This window comes from Hippocampus bargibanti, linkage group LG05 (assembly GCF_051943395.1).
Source record: "Hippocampus bargibanti isolate YZ-2025 linkage group LG05, ASM5194339v1, whole genome shotgun sequence".
Classification (NCBI taxonomy): domain Eukaryota; kingdom Metazoa; phylum Chordata; class Actinopteri; order Syngnathiformes; family Syngnathidae; genus Hippocampus; species Hippocampus bargibanti.
In genome coordinates this window covers 12079113-12102500 of record NC_142738.1, presented here as the reverse complement: position 1 = coordinate 12102500, position 23388 = coordinate 12079113, and the positions used below count along the sequence as shown (strand labels likewise).

The 23388-nt window shown below is 41.2% G+C and overlaps 1 protein-coding gene across 4 annotated transcripts in view; it reads right to left on the bottom strand.

Moving 5' to 3' along the window:
* reln (reelin) overlaps nucleotides 1-23388 on the bottom strand; it is a 91323-nt gene that overhangs the window by 53680 nt on the left and 14255 nt on the right. For all 4 annotated transcript variants that reach the window (XM_088996563.1, XM_088996564.1, XM_088996561.1 and 1 more), the window contains exons 2-3: nucleotides 17921-18028; nucleotides 3026-3164 (exon numbers count right to left, since the gene is read on the bottom strand). In XM_088996563.1, the coding sequence (XP_088852689.1) occupies nucleotides 3026-3164; nucleotides 17921-18028 (247 nt within the window). The remainder of the gene's footprint in view (nucleotides 1-3025; nucleotides 3165-17920; nucleotides 18029-23388) is intronic.

The window sequence follows — 23388 nt, the reverse complement described above, 5'->3', positions numbered from 1 at the left end:
CAAAGTGATGAAAGGAATGAAAGTAGAAAAACAAAATACATGACTCAAATTAACTCAAACGCATTAAGTAAAACTACTTTGTGCTCACAATCTAAATGCAACAGAAATAAGAATGGTGGCTTTTGTATTTAAAATTATGTGCTTGATACATCCAATTTAGTAGTTTGAGATCCAGAGGTGTGAGTGTATGAACTCCTTGTTCACTCCCCTTCAATCCCCCGTTTTCTTCCAAGGCCAACCCTTACCTTCCGGAGGTAATTTACAACCCCGTAGAAAATGAGTTTTTTTGGCCGTTTGCGTCCATGCCGTCCATCATGTTCCTCATCGCGCTGTGCTGCCACCAACAATCCCACAATATCGGCAATAAAACTGCACCACAGCCACATTTTAATGCAGTGACAGACTGGCTTTGGCCTTTTTGAAGGACGCTGGGTGTCTGTGGCTTTAATTCAAACACTCACGGACGCCGCGTGGACACTCAATCAGAATCCAAGTGCTATTGGCAAGGGCAGGATATGATCAAGTGTAATTTGTGTTACATCCAGATACCACAACCACCACTCTATTTATTTATTTATTTATTTATTTATTTATTTATTTATTTATTTTATTTAACAATTGAGCTAATTCTCATCCGAACAGCAATTTTGTCTGAACAGATGTTTAAAGTTCATTGACCTTATATTAATAATTTATTTCACCCAAATATTTTCAGCAAAACTCACAGGCATATGTAGTTTATCCTCTGCTTAAAATGACAATTCTGACCGCAACTTTCTGAGACATTTAGAGTAGTTGTAAAACTCTCGTCTTAATGACTGTACTGACACCACGAAATTATGTACATCAGAAAGCACTAAAATGACTTTAAAAAATTATTTACATTCTATGAATTTATGCTGTAAATATGTTTTTTTAGAAAGTTTCATATTGTAGATTGCTAATTTTCTTTTTGGCAAAAACACTGGAACATCAAAAGTACATTATTTTCCATTTATTTAAAAGAAAAAAATTGAGTTGAGATCCCCTTGTTTCGTGATGCAAGCGTGAACACAGAACAAATTAAAATTGTATTTGCAGTTACCAATAAACAGCTTGTGTAAAAAACATCCATAGTGTCAAGAGGGAAGGTCAGGGAGGCATCAGAGGGGGCCAATGTACTCGTGATGATGGAGGATGAAGTAGAACTAGTGTGCATGCATTTGTTATAGGGCGACCGACTGATGTGAAACAGGTCAACCGCGGGGCCCCTGTAGTGACGCAGTCATGGCCCTTTGTCACCAGATCACAATTTGCTTGTATTGACACACACCAAACAAAACAGACCAACACAAAAATAAACCATCTTCATAAGCGGACATGTGGGCAACAGTAAACACGTTTGCTGGCAGAGAGAAAAATCCAGTAAATCTGTTTGGCTACACCAAAGTCCCCAGCGAAATCTTTTTTTCTAAGTCTCTGTCAGACAAGTCTCCATTAATTTTGGCTTTTTGGGATTTGTGGCAAAGTGCTTCATTCTGTTGAGAATTTTTTTTCTGAAACACTGAAATGTATGTAATTGGCTTGTTTTCCTTTCCTTTTCTTTTGAAGAGGACAGGGGGTTGAAAAAAAAGCAGCAATTCATTGTGAAGAGCTCAAAAATTAAACATAAGTTGATATGTATCAAATGACGGATTTTTTTATTTGGGTGAAATTTCTGTCATTTGAGTGAGCACTTCGACAGAATGCACTCTGCGTGAAGCACTTGACTGGTTGTAATTACTATTATTTTTTTAAACCTACTTGTTTCCAGCAGCAAATTGGTTCCGACTAAAGAGGCATATGGCTTAAACTGACAGCACGTCAACTGAACGGAAAAGGCCACATGTATTGGAGTGTGACGACCAAATGGCAAATAGAACATGTCACTCGCACAATAAAACTAAATGAGGCTAAACAAGAAAGAAGTCAAAGTATTACAAATATACTAACTGTGCAGTCTGATATTATACTCCGCAATGTTGACTGACAAACAATTTTAGGGTGAATGGCACTTTGAGCTCAAAATCACAGAGGATTGCCTCCAGCTCCTTCATGACTCCATAACAATAATAATAATAATAAATAATAATAATACATTACATTTTACATTCACTTTACAGTCACAGACAAGGTACTATAATAAATAAAATACAATCACAAATACAATACAATACATAAAATACAATTATAAATAGAAACAAGGGGGAGAGCTACACAGAAAATGCAATTTTAAATTGGTGCGTTTTGAGATGGGACTTCAAGTCAAGGGACTTAGAGATGACGGTGATGTGATGATGCTGCATTGTATGTCAATGTCTTTTTTTTCATGCAGTTTCAATTAGATTGTGTCTGTTTAATGCTCTACCAGTACTTCCCATGCCCTATTTTGATGGGTACTGGTTAGTGTTAAGGCAATTCGCTACACGAACACATTTTGAACATTGTTTGATTTTCTTAACGTTTTATCTTCTCAGGCTTCCGTTTTTATACATCCGGTCAATGATGATTTCACAAAAGAGTGAAATCTTCTTATCTCTTAACGTGCAGCAATCAACGTGAAAATGAATATGATAACAATCAGTATTACTTATAGAATGTACGTAAATAAAATAAAATACCAGAACTTTAGCAAATAGTTGCTCTATGGTACAATGGGCAAGTAGCTGTCAATGATGGTGGACGATTAGGCAGGGCTTCCCTCTATATAGCATTATAAGGGTTGGTCATTTGTAGCCCAGTGCCCTACAGCTGACTCCATAGACTGCTCAGCATCCAGTCTGTGCTCCAATGTAGGGAAGAACACCCGTTCTGTCAGCTCATAAAGTATTCCCACAGCCGCTGGGTCAAAACAAGGCCAGACAGAGCTATGATGAATAGTACTGTCTGCCTGTCTTGGTTGGTATATGCATGCCTGAACAAACCTGGGTATTCATTTGCCATACTTCCCTCAGACATTGAAAACACACACACGCACACACACACACGCACACAAAAAGTGACTCACAAGAAGTTGACACAGCCAGTGCCAGGGGGTGGTGCGATCCAGACAAAGCTGAAACTGGTTGAGGGCTGGTGGCTGACATGGGAAGCGACCACACTGCAGACAAACTGGGTGCCGCTAAACTGATGCTCCGGCATCCCACCTGGAGAAGACAAATAAAGATGGTGATCACATGAATGTGTCTTTCAAGATAACCAAAAAAAAACCTTTCCACCTGTATGTTGCTCCAAACTAAACAAGCTGCAATCAATTGCCGCAATTGATAATGAACAGCAAAGTGTAAATTATCTAGCTTGGCCTGCGCCTAATGATGTGGGCAACACTAAACACATTTGCTGGCAGAGAGAAAAATCTCTGTCAGTGCATTAATTTTGGCTTTTTGGGATTTGTGGCAAAGTGCTTCATTCTGTTGAGAATTTTTCTTCTGAAACAGCTTTGGTATGCCAACATTGTATTTAAATATTTTTCAATTCACTTTTGCAGATAATCCATATTTCCTCTTCTACCCTTCTGTGTCCGTTCCTCATTTCAACCTTTCTCCTGCCCTGCGCCACCAGACATTGCTCCTATCCATGTTCGCAATTGATTGCACTGGAGGAATTACATCATGTGCATAATATTCATGTCACATATAGAGCAAAGGCGTGGTACTGGCTGATTCATTAATAACTACGCAGGCAGTTCAAGGTTGTTAATATTTTACTGAAACGAGGTGGCTGTCATGTCAGCAGAGAGGTATTTGGGCCTTGCGGTAAATACACAGCTGCGGTAAATATTCAGATGCCAAGATAATTGTCTGACAATTCTGGGAATTCATTATCCTCCTATAACTTCAAGTCACCATTTGGTGCAGAGCAAACAGGACGGTTAAAAAAAACATGTTGCAAATATAAAGATGTACTGCGAGCAATATCGCCTGCACATGCGACCCGTCCCTTCCCCACTGCACCCCTCAGTCGTAACTCAACACACGGACAACATAATCATGCTCATGGAATGATTAATAATCCCGAAGCCATAATACTGTATGCCCGAATCACTGTAAAAACATTATGCAAAATAGTGTGTGCACAGCTCAAAACAAATGACATCAAGGGAAATCATTCCAGCATTTGCCGCCTGTAATAAAGTTGATCCCACAGTTTACGTAAATAATGTGACAATGACTGCACTATAAATATTTCAATTCAACTCTGCCACCTGCATGTGTGTATGTTGCTTGCAAAATGTTCACTAACTTGTTAACTACTTTGTGCAAAGAATCTGAACTAACATTTGGACGGGTCAAACTTCTCATTTCAATTTCAATTTAGATTGAACCGATGGCAGGTATGACATGAAACTGTAAACTTTTTTCACACGGGTGTGTAGGATGCTCAAACAGTGAGACACTTCAGCAGAAGTGGTCTTAGGGGGAAAAAAAATAAACTTTTGTACTGTTGATCCCTTCTGTGCGATATGTTAAATGTTAGCAAACACTCTATGAAACATACAATGAAACACAAATGCATGTTTCTTACTTTTAAATTGCCTGTCGCTCATAATGCAGCACTTGAGGGAATAATTGTAGACCTCCTTAAAACAAAATATTTGCTTTCAACACCAATCCTATTTGGAAACTAACACGACTGAAGTCGACAATCAAAAGAGGCTGACGCCCGACATCACATTGTTGGTTCTCAGCGAACATATGAAATATTTATCTTCTGAGAAAAAACAAAAACAACAAAGCTGTGATGTGGGATTTTACAAGCCAGAAAGAAATTGTGTTCATTCTCGAGAGATATTTTGGCAAATGCTCAGCAACAAAGGCACACCAACAATGCCCACATCGCAGAGAGAGACATTGAAAAAGAGAGAAAAATAATTGGTTGTTGAGAAATTAAAGTGGAGATGAAATGGAATACTGACATACTCCAGGACAACTCAGAAAATGTCTCTTCCCATTGGGAAAATACACATGGGCAAAAAATGCAAATAACCAAACTAGCCCTCTTTCATGTTGAGGAGGGAGTGTGAGAAAATATCACTTTTATTCAATGAAATCCAAACAGCAAATGTTTTAGTTCAACAAGTGAGCAAAGGAGACACAGTTGATTCCATCACTCTGAAATGCAAAAACGTAATAAAAGCGTGCAAGTCCCTTTGACCTTTCCCTTGTTCGTTTACTTTTCTCTTCAATAACAGAGTAACATATTTCAACAATTGTTGTTGGATTTCTTCAACATTTATCAAAAGTACTCCGTTAAGTGTGACCCATACAAAGAGGCTCACAGAGGAGCTTTTTACTTTCTTTTGTCAACATTGAAAGATGACATTCCTTTATTTATCAGTTCATTAAAAAAACATGAATCCTACTGCCAAACTCAACCTTAAGCAACGGTTGCAAAATATTCTGTTGACCACAGGGAATTAAATGGAACTTGTTTTTCGGGTTTGAAACCCCAACTTGGTCAATTCGTGACGAGTGTAATTCCTGGGTCTTACATGGCAACTGCGCCGGTGTGGGAGTGGTTACAGCCGCCTTCAAACATAATCAATCAAAGCAGTTTTTTTCCCTTAAAGGACAACCGACATCCCAACATTTTTTGTTTCCTAACTGACATCAGAAAAACGTTTTATAGCATCTAAAATACCCAAAACACGCAGTCTGATATTTTTAGTCAAATGCAAAACACCAATAAAAATGACGTAAAGTGTCCAAAATCTGCAAAAAAAACCGAAGTGGCCAGTTTCAGAAGGTCCCGCCCCCTTGTTCGTGGCGTCACCCCAAGACGTCTTGCCTTGCTGGAGAATAAAAACAATGGTTTCAGATACGGAGAATATGGTTTCTTGTTACTCATCCAGTTATGAATATGATTCAAATAGTTCTGAAGAGGAAAGCATACATGTTTGCAATCGATTAAGGAATTTATTCCGTGCCATTTTGAGGCAATAGGGGGTAAAATTTAGCACTAAAAAAGAGGCAGAAAATGGCGACCAAGCTCCGTGTGAGGAATTAATCAGCCCGTTTCCACAGGCTGATTAATTCCTTACACGGAGCTTTGTCGCCCTATTCTGCCTCTTTTTGGTGCAACACGAAGTTTTCAGACCAAACAAAGTACAGCAAAATGCATTGACGTGATGGAAGGACTGCTACAATGTGTCCTTTTTTCGGTCAGGGGCGTTCCTTCAGTGACGTAGGGTGAGGACTCGTCACCAACTCAAAAACAAGACTTCCGGAATATTCAGCGCGAGTCTTAAAACGTAAATTATAGCTATATGCGGTGGAATCTTTGTAAATTACGCTCAGTAGAAGTGATTTGAAGCCATTTCACAAATTATGGACATAACTTCTCCGGAGACGTGGTGCATTTGTCGGGCGCTGGAATATCAACCGAGCGGAAACACTGGAAGGCATCTCTTCAGCCATGATAGTCCGTACCCACTACATATATTGTATTGCCATTGTCACTTTTGAATTGAGACGAACTTCTGGAAAGATTAAGAATCTTGGAACTCATTCACTGGCAGACATGTGCCAGGATTTTTGTCATTGTCACTTAAATTCCAGGACCCACAGAATATTGCATTTTAGGACTACATAAACATTCAATACAGCATTAGAAACCTTAGAATCACTTATTTCATCAGAAAAAATAGTTAATTCCTATCTTATATGGGCCAGGAGTTATTTGAGCTTGAAACAGGGACAGCTGTACAAAAAGCAAATACTGCCCCATTGTGGAAGGGAAAAAAACATTGCCAGAGGTCTCACCAGTGCTTTCCCTGCACCCACATGGCAAGAAAAAAACAAAACCCGGAACAAATTCGGGAATGGCGCTCCACGTCATATTTTCAATTTCCAAATAAATTCAGGGATGGCAGTAAATGAGTTAATCCTTCAAAATGAAGGACCCAAGCAAATGTATTTTTTTACTTATCAACATGAAAGGTTGTTCACCCTTTGTAGCAACTGACACAAACATGGGATATTGGACTCCACAAGCACCTCGCTACAAGACCATCCTGCTTAGTTATAAGACACACATTTCTTTGTCAGGCAGGCTGATTAGACGAGGCACAATCAAAAAATGTGCAGACCATGAGCTGTCGGCAGTGATTAATGGCAAAATAATATGACCTCCTCATAGCCGCAGTGCATCTCGCTAAGGATCAATCTTTCATAAATATGTACAATTACATGCTTGAATTAACTCCATAGACATGAAAATTAGCTCATGTTTAGAGGAATTTAGGCAATTATTGTGGCAAATGTTTCTCCCTGTGCTAATATCTACTAATAATCGAGGTCAACAACATAGCTGCAAAGTGCTCACTGGTGTATTCAGATGTTAGCACATTTTTATCTCCCAAGTGCATGCACATTCACTTAAATATGTCAACACTGAGCAAATTTGCATCTGTCTTTGTCTTTTATAACACGGCATTTTCATCGGTCTGTTTCCCCTACCCTCCATTCTCATGATGCAAAGCTGACAGCCACCACTTTCCACAGCCAAGCGCGAAATCACAAATCAAGTCAACTAAATGGAGTGAGAATCTTCCGATGGTGCAGATGGGCAATTTGTGGCCCATCCTGGCACTGACTTCACACTGCAAAAGCAGCAGGTGCCAGCGGATTGGCACTAAATATCACAGTTAGAGAAAAGCACCCACCAAATTCGTGGGCAGAAATCATATTTATTCAGGAAGCAGCATCTGGCTCTGAGCTAATATCTATTAATGCTAAAGTTCAAAATGTGAAGTATTCCTCAGTCTAATTAACTTATATACGAACGAATATAATTTTACACAAAACTTAACTCATTCACTGCATCTTTATGATTCAAATGTTTGTATTGTGTGCTCCAAGGTCAATTTGTGCGTTTATGATGTCTGTCTATGCAATGTAACATAAAATCATAGGAACACAGGGTTGCCCATCTGCAAACCTCTGCTACATAAAAAAAAGGGTCGAGGATGTCTGGGAATTTGCTGGCGTAGAGGCAAAAGGCATCTGTCAACATGAAGACAAGGCTACACAATGGTGATATTAAATGATACATCACACAAGCCCCGGCATCTCCACTAGTGTCCCCAAAAGCTTTTGTGCGGCTGAATGAGTCCATGTGATATGTGTATGGCTTTCTGTGTTGAGCTGAATTAAACCATTCTTTCGTCCCATAGCTGTGAACTTGACTTTGCTCTGCCATTGGCTGGGGCTGGCATCCATCTATGTTTGTACCGCGGAGATAGCCAGGAAGAAGCTGTGCATTAATGTGGGTGGCGAAATATGCCAGTGGTCGGCAAAAGAGGGGAGATTGCATATGGTGGGAAAATGTGAGTGGTGGGGCAAGAAAACAGCACACCTGGGGGTAAGATGCTTACTGTGCGCCATTGAATGTTTTCCACCAATTTCCTTTAAAGGCATAAAGGGATGTGAGAATGTACTCTATTTAGACCTGCATGTGTCACAGCATAGGTTGAAGGTTGTCCAACACAAGGCAAGACAAGTACACAATTACAGTATAACATATCTATACACATCAATGAGCCTTTTCAAGTTTTCTCACAACATAATTTTAAATACAAAACAACACCAGAGTAAAAAGTATGCACTACACAAGCAGCACTGTGCATGTTTCAGGTGTCTTATGAGCATACATGATTAATGGAGCACAGCGAGGCTTAATAATATTCCCCCTGAATGTGTCATCGTTGAAATTAATGTTGTTCTGAATGAAAAAAAAGTGTTGTTTGATGAATGAAACTTTCACCTAATTTCAGACATTAACATCCATCTCACATGGCATTTCTCAAACATGTATGCACAAATATTTTGTACTACAGTATAGATTTCTATGGGTTACTTGATACTCACACGTGCCACATTTACTGCTTGGTAGACAGTAATGAAAATAGCGATGTCTTATCACATAGATTCGGTGGGCTGCAAGACAAGAGATTATCTCCAAGTATTTCAGCATATTTCTGTTCATTGAAGTTGCTTCAGAAGTGAAACGTATAAGTATTGCTTCTTAGTAGTTAATCAGTTACTGATTTTTAACATCCACCATTTTAGCTCACACTCTGATTTTATTATGTATAGATGAAAGTGTTATATAATTCATCAAAGTGGAGTGTGACCGAATGAAAGGCCCTGTTGGAGTGACATGCTTTGGTGTTGGTGGATGGAATGGACGGAGTGCACGAAGGCACAACCACGGGACGTCGGCCAACTGTGAGCCCGAGGAGTAACTTTCCATACAGAGTGGCAAAGTCACCAAGTTGGCATTCTGTTTGTCCTTGTGCATCCACTTTTCCATCTCCACCCCGCTACATGCCTATCCATCAGTGACAGCCATGAGGCTTCTGTAGATGTGTGTCACCGTGGCTTGGCAGGCACACATCACAGCGGCTTTACCGGCAGGCGGCGAGGCTAATTTGATTTTTAATTCAACGCGACTCCTCAACTAATAGTTTGAGCCTGGGATTAATTAATCTGATTTGACTTGTGCTAATTTCTAGCACCAGCATCCGTGCGGCGTCAGACATTAAGTAAACAAACTGGTGAGACTGCGCTCTCGCGGGCAATGTACTGACATACATGTTGGGAATGAGCGACACCCACGGCGACAGGTGAAGGGCCAGTGCAAAGCCAACGGGAAGAAAAACACATTGTCCTTGCTCCGCATCATGCATTTGACATGCTAACTGTGTTTTAGTGTGATTAATTGTGAATATGGATGAGGTTTGGACCTGAAAGGCTGAGGACTAATTATGACCAAAGTCTGGATCCGGAGGAGTTTAAAAACTATTTTTACTGTCAAATATGGGTCAGATTGAATCTAGGTGATCAGAAGAGATCTTTGAGGCTTTCAGAAAAGTTGATGGAGAGATTCGATCAAGTCCTTTTGAAGACAAGAAATCTGTAGAATCACCATAGATCCTCCCCATCTTGCAGCTTTATCTCTTTTAACACTCACTGCAATGGAACTTTAAATATGAATAGTGTCCAAAGGCCAAGAAGGCTTTGTAAAATCAATTTTCCTGCTTTTGCACACTGGGCCCACTGCTACCCACTCACTTTGAAAGGTGCATGTGGAGGTATGGAAAATGACACCCCAGGAGACACACTTCAAAGTCAACTAGCCTCTTGTGCTGGAAATGACGCAAACCCGGTTGTGTGCACAGAAATACAAGTCTCGAACTCAAATGCCGTGTATATTTCTACTTCTCCTGCTTTCTGGCATGGAACCAATCTCTCAGCGTGGCGAGCTGGAGTTATTTTCTGCCACAAGTGAGACCACACATTGGAGCAAAAGCCTACACCTGCTACTTTCCAACCGGGCCAAAAGAAATGAAATGGAATAATTCATATTAGAAAATGGCCAGTACACATATGTGCGTTGCTTTGAAATCTATCACAGGCCACCTTCTGCCTTGTTAGCACGCAGAAATCAAAGACAAATGCATTAAATGAAGGTCCAGTGAACAGCACGGAAAAGTGAAAGGTGTGCCTCCATCTCACCTGAGAGCATGAAATATTCTACTGGGCGGTATGGCTATTGCTAATGCGCTGGTCTCCACTCTGCTCTTGATATCGCTTGAATTAATCATGGAGACAGTTCTTCTCTGAATTCTTTGAAGGTGCGTTTGCTTTTAACTCACAGGCAGAGGAGCTGAGCACACGGACAGACATGACTTGTAATGCATCATCGCATAAGCGACCTTGGGATTTGGAGGATGAGCCCAATGTTGAGCCACCTGTTTTCAGCCTTGTCATTGTGAAGGAAAGAAGACTCATGAGGAGGAGGCCAGCAACGAGCCGCCCCAGTCGAGCTCCACTCCCAAGTCAGTTCCTCAGAGAGCACAACTAAGCTCTGCTCCTGACAACTCACTTCATCGACTACACTAATGAATTAGTGACAAGGAGCAGTGCACCTTGCGACGTCGCACCGCTGAGCGGGCAAGAAGTAATGGCTAAGTCATCATCATCATGATTAACATCCTCGCCACTTCTCTCGCTATTGCTGCTGCTGCTGCCAGTACTAACTCGCTTCCTTTCTTTTCACCGACTTGCCAAGCAGCAACAGTTTGGGACTCTTAATGGGTGTCAGTGTTCAAGGTTATTGTAATGAAGGGTGTCAGAGCAAATGTGTGCATCTTGAATGTGAAGATGTGTTGCGTAGTGAATAGATAAATTGGAGCGTGTGGAGGCTCTTGCGGTGGGGAGAGTATGTGTGTTTGCGCAAGCGTAAGTGGCGCAGTCAGGGAGCTGTCAGCAGAGAACCAGGAAGCAGGCTGATCACAGAGATGCAACGTGTTTGAAGTCTCCCAGGAACTGACAGCTGCTCTCTCTCATGGGAACCCCTTCCCTCGCCCCTTCCTTCGCCCTGCACCACCCTTTTACTACAGCATTCCTCCTTCCACGTACATACGCAAATGAACGCACACACACACACACACACACACACACACACACACACACACACACACACACACACACACACACACGCACACGCACACACACACACACACACACACACACACACACACACACAAACAAACGCACACATGCATCTACACACTCAGCAGGGAGTAACACAATATGAAGTGTATTTGTAGGACTGGTATGTAGGGTATGAGGAAACACACTTGCACTCTCAGGGGAGAAGCGGGTGAGAATAGGCCAGGGCTTTGTTGAGCATTGCGAGTGCGTTTGCGTAAAGAGCGACATGATGAGCTGCCATCGCTCATCAGCCGACATTCAATCGGGCTTGGCTGGTGAGTGGGCGAAGACAGTCGACCTTCAGTCATAAGATGGATGATAGTGGAAACATGATTGCATATAGTACAATGACAGTGACATTTAAAGGGGGGTTCTTTGCAAGAATTATGTTGCAAGAGTTTGGTCATGTCACGTTCTCAAGGTGATCAGTGATTAGTCTCTGCCTGTGCTCTGAAACATCTTCAATGTCATTTTCAATCAGTACAACCAACACAGATGCAGAATGTTCGCCGGTGTGTGTACTGAATTTACCATTTTATAGATGAGTTGCAATAATTACAACCATTGCCTCAAAGATGCGTGTGCATCTTAATGACATCACTGTTTTTTGCAAAGCGCAAACTGCTTGCTTTCAACGTTTAGCTTGTAGCAGACGTGCTCATTTCACCATGGCGTCCTTGATGCACTGGTGAAAAGGACACGTTGGTCCTCTCCTCTTTCATCTAGAACTGCTTCATAGAACAAAGAGGGTGCAGAAAGTGCTTAAGTTTGAATGACTGTGTCTTTGTGATGTCATATTTTGTTATTTTGTTTTTTTTTCTTACTTCAAGATGGCGCCATGAGAGTGGCTGCCTTTCCAGCAGCTCCTGCATTTTGTAACTTTGCTGCTGTGAAATGTAAATTGTTTCCACTGCGAGACTAACAAAGGCTAATCAAATCCAATTCAAAGAAGATCATTCTTAATTGCCTCCTCAGTCCAATTCTCATGTCGTAAAGCTTACATCAAAACTTTCTACGTTTTCCAGCAGGAATTCTATATATCTGTCAGTCTTTTTGTTTTATGTGAGGTTTGACAAGCCTTTAGCCGAGATCGGCAAAAAACAGCAATGGATTGGCAACACGTATCTGAAAGTGCTCAAAAAAATGTATGTCTCTCAAATTCCAAGCCACCATTCTACTACAGCAGTTTGAAGCTTTATAGTCATTATTCATAGACAACATATCCACTAATTTCAGTTAGCTTGTATATAGTGATGTGCATAACAGTGCTGGTAATTGTTTGCACGAAGCGCGCAGACTTTTGGTGCCAGCCTTTCCTACTCTTTTGTTTTGGGTGTCAGTTTTACAGTGAACCTTAAATGGGAGTAAAACAACAGCTTGAGGCAAACATACTTCTCCTTATTTGAAGAACTGTGAGAGAGTCTTCTGATGTCCTCAAGGTGATGCTAAACAACACTTCAATTTCTTGACAGCAAGAGTAAATGAAGACTTCCATTAGTATTATCATAAGAATGGAAACTGAGGTTTACATTAATAATAGAGTGAGCCTATCTATGTTTCTGTGCGTGTTTTCATGCAAAATGATTGCAATTGTGACCACACGCACGCTAGCTGTTCCCTCCTCTGCAGGTCAAGGTGCAGGCAAAATTCATCTCTAGCTCTAGCTCGTGCGTGAACAGGAGTCCATCCGTCATAAGGACAGACTGGGGGCTGAATGTCCCTGTCACTAAGCTGTTGTTTGTCAGCCTGCCAGATCCATCATACTGAGATGATGACTGGCCCTTGCTGGAAAAGGAAAGCAATGCCGCAAATGCATACAACTATGCAAATGAATGACAAAATAAACATCACCCCACGAATCACCCCACGAGCACTCCTGCCCATCCTGACAGCTCTGGGTAGCTCCTTTAGCCAGAGACTATTACACCCGCGCTGCAAGAAGGAGAGGTACCGCCGCTCGTTCCTACCGACTGCTGTCAGGCTTTACAATTCCCAATGATCACATGTGAAAAAAAAAAAAAAAAAACTGGACACTTGTAAATATGGGTTGTTGCAATATATCTAAATGCATTTCTTGATTCTGCACTATGTACAGTCTTGTTTATAGAACGGTTTTTGCACATCTACATTTGCACAGTATACAGTTGACATTTTTATTTTGTTTTGCTTAGAATATCTTGTTTTCTATCCTTTCACTCCCACCCCAACCCCATCCCTCTTCAATTGCTGCTGTGGACTGCAAATTTCCCCATTGCGGGACGAATAAAGGTATTCTGATTCTGAATGAGCCATCCATCAGTGATCATGTTCCGAGAAGCTTAGCATCAGCACGGCAACACCAATCAGCCACGCAGATACTGGGTGTGATGGAATGCCATCCCATCATGCTTCCATCCGGTCTCTCTCATCCCACTCCTCACTGCCTGCTTGTCATCGCTCGCCATTTGCTACGTTTCATTCACCCTTTGTCCAAATTACCCCTCCCACAGTGCACTCGTTGCCTTCACTTTAATCTCACCACTTTGCTTGGCTTTTTGCTCATCAATTTTGGGCCTCTGCAAAAACAAAAAAAATGCTCTGGTTCATCCCCATCATTTTAACGTTGAGGAAGACTTTTACGGGGGGGGTTAAATAAAACATTTGGCCATTAGAGCAGCAATCGGTCCAAGGGATAATTATTTCCATCAAGAATCCCGTCCCTGGGGTTTAATCATCTCATCAATGTCGTGTAACACTTCAACTAACTGGAGTGTAAAACACAGATGCAGTAAAACAATGGCAGTTAGCTCTTGTCTTTGATGGAAAACATTTTGAAGACTGCCTTAATTCCATTTGGGAAAGCCAAAAGGCTGAAATGGAAACACAAACACAGAGCTCCAAATGGAACAAATGTCCAAAGGGGGGAAAACACGAAGCAGTCGGAATTCTCCAGCAGCTGACTCAGGGCGCCCTGACATCGCTCTTGAGACAGCATCTCCAATGCTCAGTAAGTAGAACAGACCAACACGATTCAATTTACACACTAACCCACAATACAAATGCATCTTATGATTGTAAAATGCGCAAAACACCACAGTGAGTCCCCGGCACAGTGACACAGCTCCACTGCGGTGTCAGGCAATTTTATGAGATGGCATATTTACAAAAAGTCATTCTACACCCCTTCTTTCTTAATTACGTCTGGCTCCCACAATGTTTTTCTCTCCAGCTTGACTGATCCATAGTTGAGTAATAACAGCAGCCTAAAAATTCTGCGGTGAGCCACCCAGTGGCATGTGGTGATTCTCCAAGCTCTTGGTAGCAAATGTGATGTAATTTACATTACCCTGACTAACAGCCCAATGGCTCCACTGAACTAATTTGACAATGTGTGGGTGTTGAGGAGCTCTGATGCAGGAAAACGTCAGACCCCCGCCTGCCTCACACTTTTATTACAAATTCAGTGTAAAGGGCCTTGCTATTCGGAATGAAAGAAAGCCAATAAAATGTTCCATTTCACTCCCTCCATGCTGTGGCGTCTGAATGTGACATACACACCCCACCCCCCCCCTGCGAATAATCCACATAAAAGGCGCACTGAACAAGAGTATTGCAACATGGTGCTGGTTTAATAAATTTGAGTAAGACTGACAGAGTGAACTGGGGAATTACAGGCTGGTCTGACCACACTAACCACTAAACAACTGTCTAACACAAATCTGCACACACTCATTTTCATCTGTTTAAACATCCATACGGCCTTGTTTGCTGCACGATGCCCTCGTTGGCCCATTATGGGGTACACAAGTGAATGAAATCCAAACTAAGAACAGTATCAGAAATATGGTCAAAACTGTGACTTTTTTTATTTTACAATTATTTCAAACAACGCTGACAAGTTTCTCATATTTTTGTTCCAATGTTCTGCTATGTTAGGTATCACTCATTGATAGGCATTTAACTGCCATTTGTTCCAGACTTTAAGCCGCTACTTACACACACACACAAACACACACACACACTTTGAACCCGCCAACCATTTGCGGTTGGAGTGTGCATATCGGCTGCCTGAAATGCAGAAGTCTGTGAACCACTTATCCTCACAGGGGTTGCAGGCGTGCTGGAGCCTATCCCCAGCTGTGATTGGGCAAGAGGTAGGGTGCACCCTGGACTAGTCATCAACATATGATATGAATATAAAACAACCATTCAGACTCACATTTACACCATCGGACAATTTAAAGTATTCACTGAACCTCACATGCATATTTTTGGAGTGTACGAACCAAGCCTATCGACTAGGAGGCATGTTGGTGAATCACGAGGGCAATGTATTTTCCACTTAATTCATTGACTAACATTCACGAATTTATTCGGGAATTGAAAATATGGCGAATTGTGTTTGTTTTGTTTTGTTTCATCCTTGGGTGCCGATAAAGCGCTGGCCATGGCCACTGGCAATGGCCACTGGCAATGTTTTTTTTCTTTTCCACAGGGGGGCAGAATTACCCTTGATTCAATGCTAGCGCTTTGTTCCAGTTTCAGATGTTGTTACAGTGCTATAAACACCAATATCTATGTATTACATGGTATTTTGGGCAGCGACCCCTTTTTCAAGCTCATATATCCCCAGACCCAGATAATTTAGGAATTAACTCATTTTGTTTTAGGAAAGAAGAGAGTCCAAGGTTTCTAATGCTGTATTGATTGTTTATGTACTAGTCCTAAAACTCAATATTCTGCGGGTCCTGGAATTCAAGTGACAATGACAAAAACACTGGCACTGGAGTGGACACATTTGAGTACGTCTCTGGCAGTGAATGAGTTCAGGTGCCATTGGATGTGAAAGGTGTCTCTAACAATGTTGTAAAAGGATATACTTGTAATATGTTTACAAATAATAACCCGAGCATAAAATAGGACCAGGATAAATGATGCTGGTGCATAGATGTTTCAGTCGCCGTGTCCAAAGCTTCATGTTGCTTCCTGCACTGTTACATTTGTCAGCCACATGCTATCCTGCCATTCGCCTCGCAAACAGATGTTCACAGCTGGAGTGTGTGTGCATTTCTTGATTGAATTTTGTGTGCACGTCTCTATATGTGTGTAGCTGTGTTCATCACATGCCTCAATTCAGAGGGATTAGAGCCACACCCCTTCCGAGATGCTAGACGCTAACATCAGTGTTATAAAACTCTCTTGTTAATTTGGATGACCCTCTCGGGGCCCCTCATCTCCTTGTCACAACAACAATGCAAATGAAGATAGTGCTGGTCCACATATTGAGCTTCAAAGTGTCTACGGCTCTTTTAAATGCCAGCAACTTTCTTCACGCAAACTGATGAAGCATTGTCTATGGGGATACTTGATTTTTTTTCTCCCCCTCCAGATGTGACACACTCAAATTGCACACAGCTGGTTGACTCTCCCCCCTTATGTAATGTAATAGAGTAAAAAATTGTAACAGGATTTTAGGAAAGCCGCTTAACAGGTTATTGCCAGCCATTGGGTAATGTAAAGATAATTATTTTTTTAAGTGAGGGAAGTAAAGGTGTTAGAACGCATCTCCAGAAAATTAGGCATTGCAGTTGCCAGAGTTAAAATAAGCCTGTAGGTCAGAGGAGACCACAAAGCAGTTACTTTGAGCTAGCCGGCTTCTTCTCCAAGGACTTCTTTATTGTTGGTCAAATGGCCTCAAGTAATCTCCACTGTGGGCAAGAGCTGCATCTATTCACACTTGACAGACTTTGAACATTCTCTTTGTTTGTCTAGAAATGGGTCAAGGTGGGCTTCAACACAGCTTCTACTGCTTTCAGCCATCATGACAAATATTTTGCCCGTATGTTGTAGTAGGATGGTCTGGTAGTTATTGTCCAAACATGGGAAATATTGTTGGAACAATTTGTTATATCTGTTATAACCACGTGTGTTACCACAGCAGTCTTGATTTGTTTTTGTACCATGAACAGGTTTAAATTACTGTACAAAAAGAACAAAAGACCAATTAAAGGTCTGATTTAGGGCTAATCTTTTTTTCATTTCTTTTTTTTCATTACTTGGCCTCAAGACACAGGAAGCATAGAGATTCAGACCAGCAACCTCAGAACCGTGAAACAAATATGCTAACCACTTGTATACAATTCTCAAGTTTAGTCTTCTTATTCTGCTTTCTTCGTCACATAAATCGCCCTTGGTATTCCCACTCTTCATCTATCATATCCTGTCACAACACAAGGCGAGGAAGTGGTCTTCTCCTCATTCTGGGAACGGATGTGGATCAGTGAGCTGGGTCATGCACCCTGTGAAACTTCCATCATTTCAATCATTGGTGAGGGCCTGCTAAGTTGAGCATGCAATGAAGTGATTACTTTGGCCTGAAGATCACAACTGAAGACGTCACACTGCGGGTTTAACATTGGACTTACCGAAGCCAAAAGCTGCCGGCGCAGGGATGGGAGCAGACTGAACGGGCGTAGAGGTGTAGAGGCCTGTCACCAACAGACCGTCGAATGACACGCTGGTAGAAATGGTCACTGAGGAGAAAAGAACGATACATTATTTTGGTTTGTTCTAAATTCCTATTTTTCATTGATATTGTACCGATAAAACATCTCGGGCTGTGTTAACAGATTACACAGTGTAGCGGATTTCATGTGTGAAGTAGACATGATGACTGATAGAGTTGAATTGTTTACAGTTGAGGAGTCGTAAATCCTGCTGATAATAAACACATGTCAACAAGGTAACAAATGAAATATGACTGCAGGTGTGAAAGCTAGCACATTTGAACGTAATTCACCTTCTACCATAGTTTTCATCAAGCAGAAGAGTAAGATTTGGTTTGATCGCATATTTTTTTTTCTCGATCTTTATATCCTTTGATTATTAGCGGCTCTCTTATTTGGAAGCCATGTGAAGTGATTTTGTACTGAAGAGTGAAGTGTCAAATGGTTGTGAATTATGGGTCAATGTCATAATTGGAAATTTAACAACCTAAAATGCTTTTCATTTCAAAAAAGTTTGTTTTTCCTTGTGTGGGTGACGATAAAGTGCTGGTCATGGCCTCTGGAAATGTTTTTCCCTTCCATGAGAGGTCAGCATTTCCTTTTTTCCATGTTAGTACTTTGTTCCAGCTTCAGCTATTAAAGCGCTATATAAACCAATATGCATGTATTGCATTGTATTTTGGACAGCCAACCTCATTTCAAGCTCATATCACTCCAAACCCATATAATTTAGGAATTAACACTTTTTTCTGATTTCTTACATTGAATGTTTATGTAGTCCTAAAACTCAATATTCTGTGGGACATGAAATTTGGGTGACAATGACAAAAAGCCTGGGACTGCAGTGGACACATTTTCCATGTCTGGCAGTGAATGAGTTAAGGACCACCTCTTTGATGATTTAATTATCTGGTTACGCTATCGTGAACTTTATGTGGCCAATGTAGCTCATCCCAACTAAACATACCTCTGCAGAAACTAATTCAGATGAGGGGTGGGCTCAAGAAAAAAAATGTCTCATGGAAATGTGGACCAAAAAAACCCTCTTTTTTTACAACTTGTGTTTCTTGAAACAAAACAAACAAAATACTTTGGGCACGACCCAAGAGCAACAACACCCAAGAACCAAATGGTGGTGTCCCTGATCATCGATTTAGGCTTGCAGTCATTTGGGGTCACTACAAATGGTATCGGAGCAGAAATTTGCCAGAGGACTGTTATTCGGCGGTGGAGATCTACAGCCTCGTGTAAGCCGCAGCAAGTTAACTATTGATCCACCCTGTAAACAAAGACCCTGAGTGATGGGACCACAGAGCCGCTGGACGACTTCCAGCCAGACGGTGCCGAACACAGGGGGGGAAATCTGGCCTCAAGAAGAACCCACTCACAAAAAATACATTTTACAAAAGGAGGAGTGAAAAAACGAATAGTGGCGGACCCAAGAATCCCCTTATGCATTTCGGGGAATGCAAAAAGGCAGTGACGCCCGCGGTGTTGACATGTTTTTGTGTTTGAATGGCAACATGTCCGTTTACTTTTAGGGAGCTTCGTCTTCTGAGGCTTGCCGAGTCTGGATGTTTGATCCCAGGCTGAGCAGACTGTGTGGCCCAATCTCCCAGCCCGCCTGTCTGTGTGTCTGGCCGACTCCATTAAGATTGACACACACAAGGCGCCGAATGTTCGTATGTGTGTGCGCGCGTCTGAATGTGTGTCTTATGTTTTCTGATGTCCGCTGATCTTTTTTGAAGAGGAGACTTCAGCTCATCATCGCTCTTTAGTATGAAAGCCTCAATAATTTAGCTCAAAGTTCATTGATGAGAAGGTTTCTTCAGCCGTCATCTGTACAAAAGTGAAGGTTTCGGACGTTTCGCCTCCTATCCAAGAGGCTTCGTCAGCGAACTAAAGTCTGACTGGTCGTATCGGCCCCATTTATATATCCCTAATGTCCAGACATGGTGGCTATGATAGGTCCCTACTCTCAGGTTGGGGGGGACAGGGGACCCTTCCCTGTGGCCCCACTGATTGTTCCTACATTCCTGACTAAACCGAAGAGAACACAAAAAAAATTATGGTCGAGCAGAAGAAGGAGATCATCGAAAAACACGAACGAGGTGTGCATTTGTGTGACTTAGCATCCCAGTACCAGTATGCTAAGTTGACCATTGCTAAGTGTGGCTAAGGGTGTTTCTGTGTTGTCTAAGCAACAGTCTCAGGCAACAGAAGAGGTTGAAAAACTTCTGTTAATTTGGATTAACGAAATGCAGCTGGAAAGGCACAGTGCGAGTCGAATCAGGGTCAGAATCATAATCATCTTTATTGCCAAGTATGTAGAACACACAAGGAATATGTTTCCGGTTAGAACACGCCGCACTAGTATCATCATCAAAATATTGCAAAGAGGCACTATACAGTTCTATTTTGGTGAATGTTTAAAGAGTTAATGGCTTGGGGGAAAGAAGCTGTTTAAATGTCTGCTGGATTTGGTGCGGATTTGAGGGTGACAGTGAGGGTATTATCGCCGAGAAAGCATGGCAACTTCACTCGGATTTCATCAAGAGGCAACTACATCAACGACCATCACAAAGGTAAATAAAAGGACTTTATTATATAGTACAGTTTATTTCTTTAATTAGAATACAATAACACATTTATTATACATAAAGTAATGTATATTTTGTGTAGTTTTAAGGCTTATTTAGTAGAAAATTATGTTCTATGGGGACCTGGGAACGGATTAGTCTCATTTTTAATGGTTTGTTATGGGAAATAAATGTTTGGCAGACGAACTTTTCTCCTTACACACACTTTCTGCGAACCAATTAAGTTCGTAAGCCGAGGCATCACTGCACATTCTACTTCAAGGCTATTATTTAACCAACTTTCAAAACAACTTTTTCAAAAGTACCAGAAAATCTGAAGTCGATGACAATTATTTCCACAGGGGTTACTCTGCAACATGTTTATACAAGAAAAAAAAATATTTCGAGCCTTGTTTACCTATGCTGATATTATGTACTATTCACAGTCACACATAAAAGTACATCACGACACCAATTCCAGATCTGGTGTCCCCAAAACTATAATTAAAACCCAAACTCCCTTTTGTGTCATCAAATGTGCATTTTGCAGTTACACCTGATTTTACCCAATTGCTTTATGAGGTCTTTCTCAAATTTCTTTGTCAAGTCCGACTGATGATCAAAATGAGTCGCACATAGATAAGGGCAGTCTATTTTGGTTGGCAACAGTATCATGTTATTAGTCAACGTCCACTAGATGAGAAAAATGCCTTTGTCATTCATGGAAACAGGCTCATTGTGCTGTGATTACATGTTTGTTTGTTTATTTATTTGGCACAATTTTTGCTTTGCAAAAGCCATTATTTATTCAGCAAATACAATCTCAGCTGCAGATACTGGCATTACACACATTCAACCAAGGCTATGTTATATTGTATTTAATGGAGTGGTAAAATGAAATAGACAATACGCTTATCTCCACATTTCCATTGACATGCAAGGTTCCACACCCTCCATTAGTCTCTACAATCACAGTGTTACACACATTAAAGGAGTTTTCCACCTCTCTTTTAACCCTCTCTTCATCAGCCATTACTCATTTGAGGAATCACGGCCAGAAAAAAATGTGCACTTTCCTATTTCGCGTAGCAGAGTACCTGCTCTGTTTGATGTGCAGGCATAAGGGAAGCTGTGAGTAGGTATATTGAATAAAAAAAATAGAGTGGGGGCAAAAGCCATGAAAAAACGGTGATGCCTGCACGGCGTAGCGCCACCTGATCAATACAAATGAAAAGGGAACTAAATTATTTACACATGCCCTCATTAAAACTCCTCTCACACATGCAGCTGATCAAATGAGTCAATCTGATCAAGTCAAGTTACTTGAAGGGCTACTGTTCATTCACACACACACATGCACACGCACGCACACACACACACACACACACACACACACACACGCACACACACACACACACACACACACACACACACACACACACACACACACACACACACACACACACACACACACACACACACACACACACACACACACACACACACACAGGCTGGCGGCCTTTGATGGTTGCTTTTATCATTCTCATCCATACTTTTATTTTTGACTACTGCTCACTTGGCCGAAGGGAATGAGAAGCCATAATGGAGGAATGGAAGCCAACAATCTCATTTAACACTGACACAAGTTGTGTGCGTGCATCCGTGTGTGTGTGCATGTTGTAGCAGCAGGACATTTCACCAAATAGAAGCTGAGCTTACTTGAAGCAGCCAAAAATGTGGAGTAAATATTGCCCCATTCATCATTTAAAAATGGCACAAACAGCCGATGCCTACTTTGAATATTGACTAAATTGTGAAAAGTATCAATAGGAACCAAGCGTCATTGTCTACTGGGGGTAGTGTTGTAAACAATTTGAAGTGTGGATCACTTGGAAATTGACAGAAGTCATGCAGCAACACATTCATCATGTTCATAGTCTTACTCTACCCATCGCAGAAATTGGTACAGTAATCATAAATTGTACAAAAGTAAAAGTACTGTTGTATAACAAATTATTACCGATCCATGCGCACCAAATCCAGTAGACATTTAAACAGCTTCTTCAACCAAGCCATTAACCCTTTAAACAGTAACCCAAATAGAACTGTAGAACTTTGCATTTTTTTTTATGGTGATACTTGTACAGCGTGTTCTACCGGAGACAAATTCCTTGTGTGTTCTACATACTTGGCAATAAAGATGATTCTGATTCTGATTAAAATAAAACTAATAAGAAGTCCTATAATTAAAATGATTCCTTTGACTATGTCTAGCCGTTCAGCCCCAGTAAGAGAGAAGGGTGTTTCCCTCCAGGAGACACAGCTTTTCCATGTTTAATAATTAAGCCTGCCATGTATTGAAGGACTACCAAACTGCCTATTATCAGATTATTGACCTTGCTCACTGGACTGTTTCAAGTTTTCTTTTCTGGATGTCTCGATACTGTCCACAGTCCCTCTCTTTATACATAGCTTCAAGATTGGCTTTTTATTTTTTTCTTATTATTCTTGGCTTTGTGTTTCGTTTGTTTATTCTTGGTGTTCAAGCGCTTGGGCCCACTGATTTCTGTTTGTATCGGTACTTTGTCAGTGCGCTTTCCTGAAAATACACTTTGTCTGAGCCTGCGTGTCTGTAATTCAAAAACATCATTCGGTTTGGTCCAGAACGTGATCGAATAAGGTTGAGCGTCAAATGATGGAACAATACTGACTTGTGGTGAGTACACTATAAAAGTCTAATGATAAGGATGACATCATGACAAATGCGTTTAGGCTGGTAAAAAAAAAAACACACACAAAGGGTTTCAT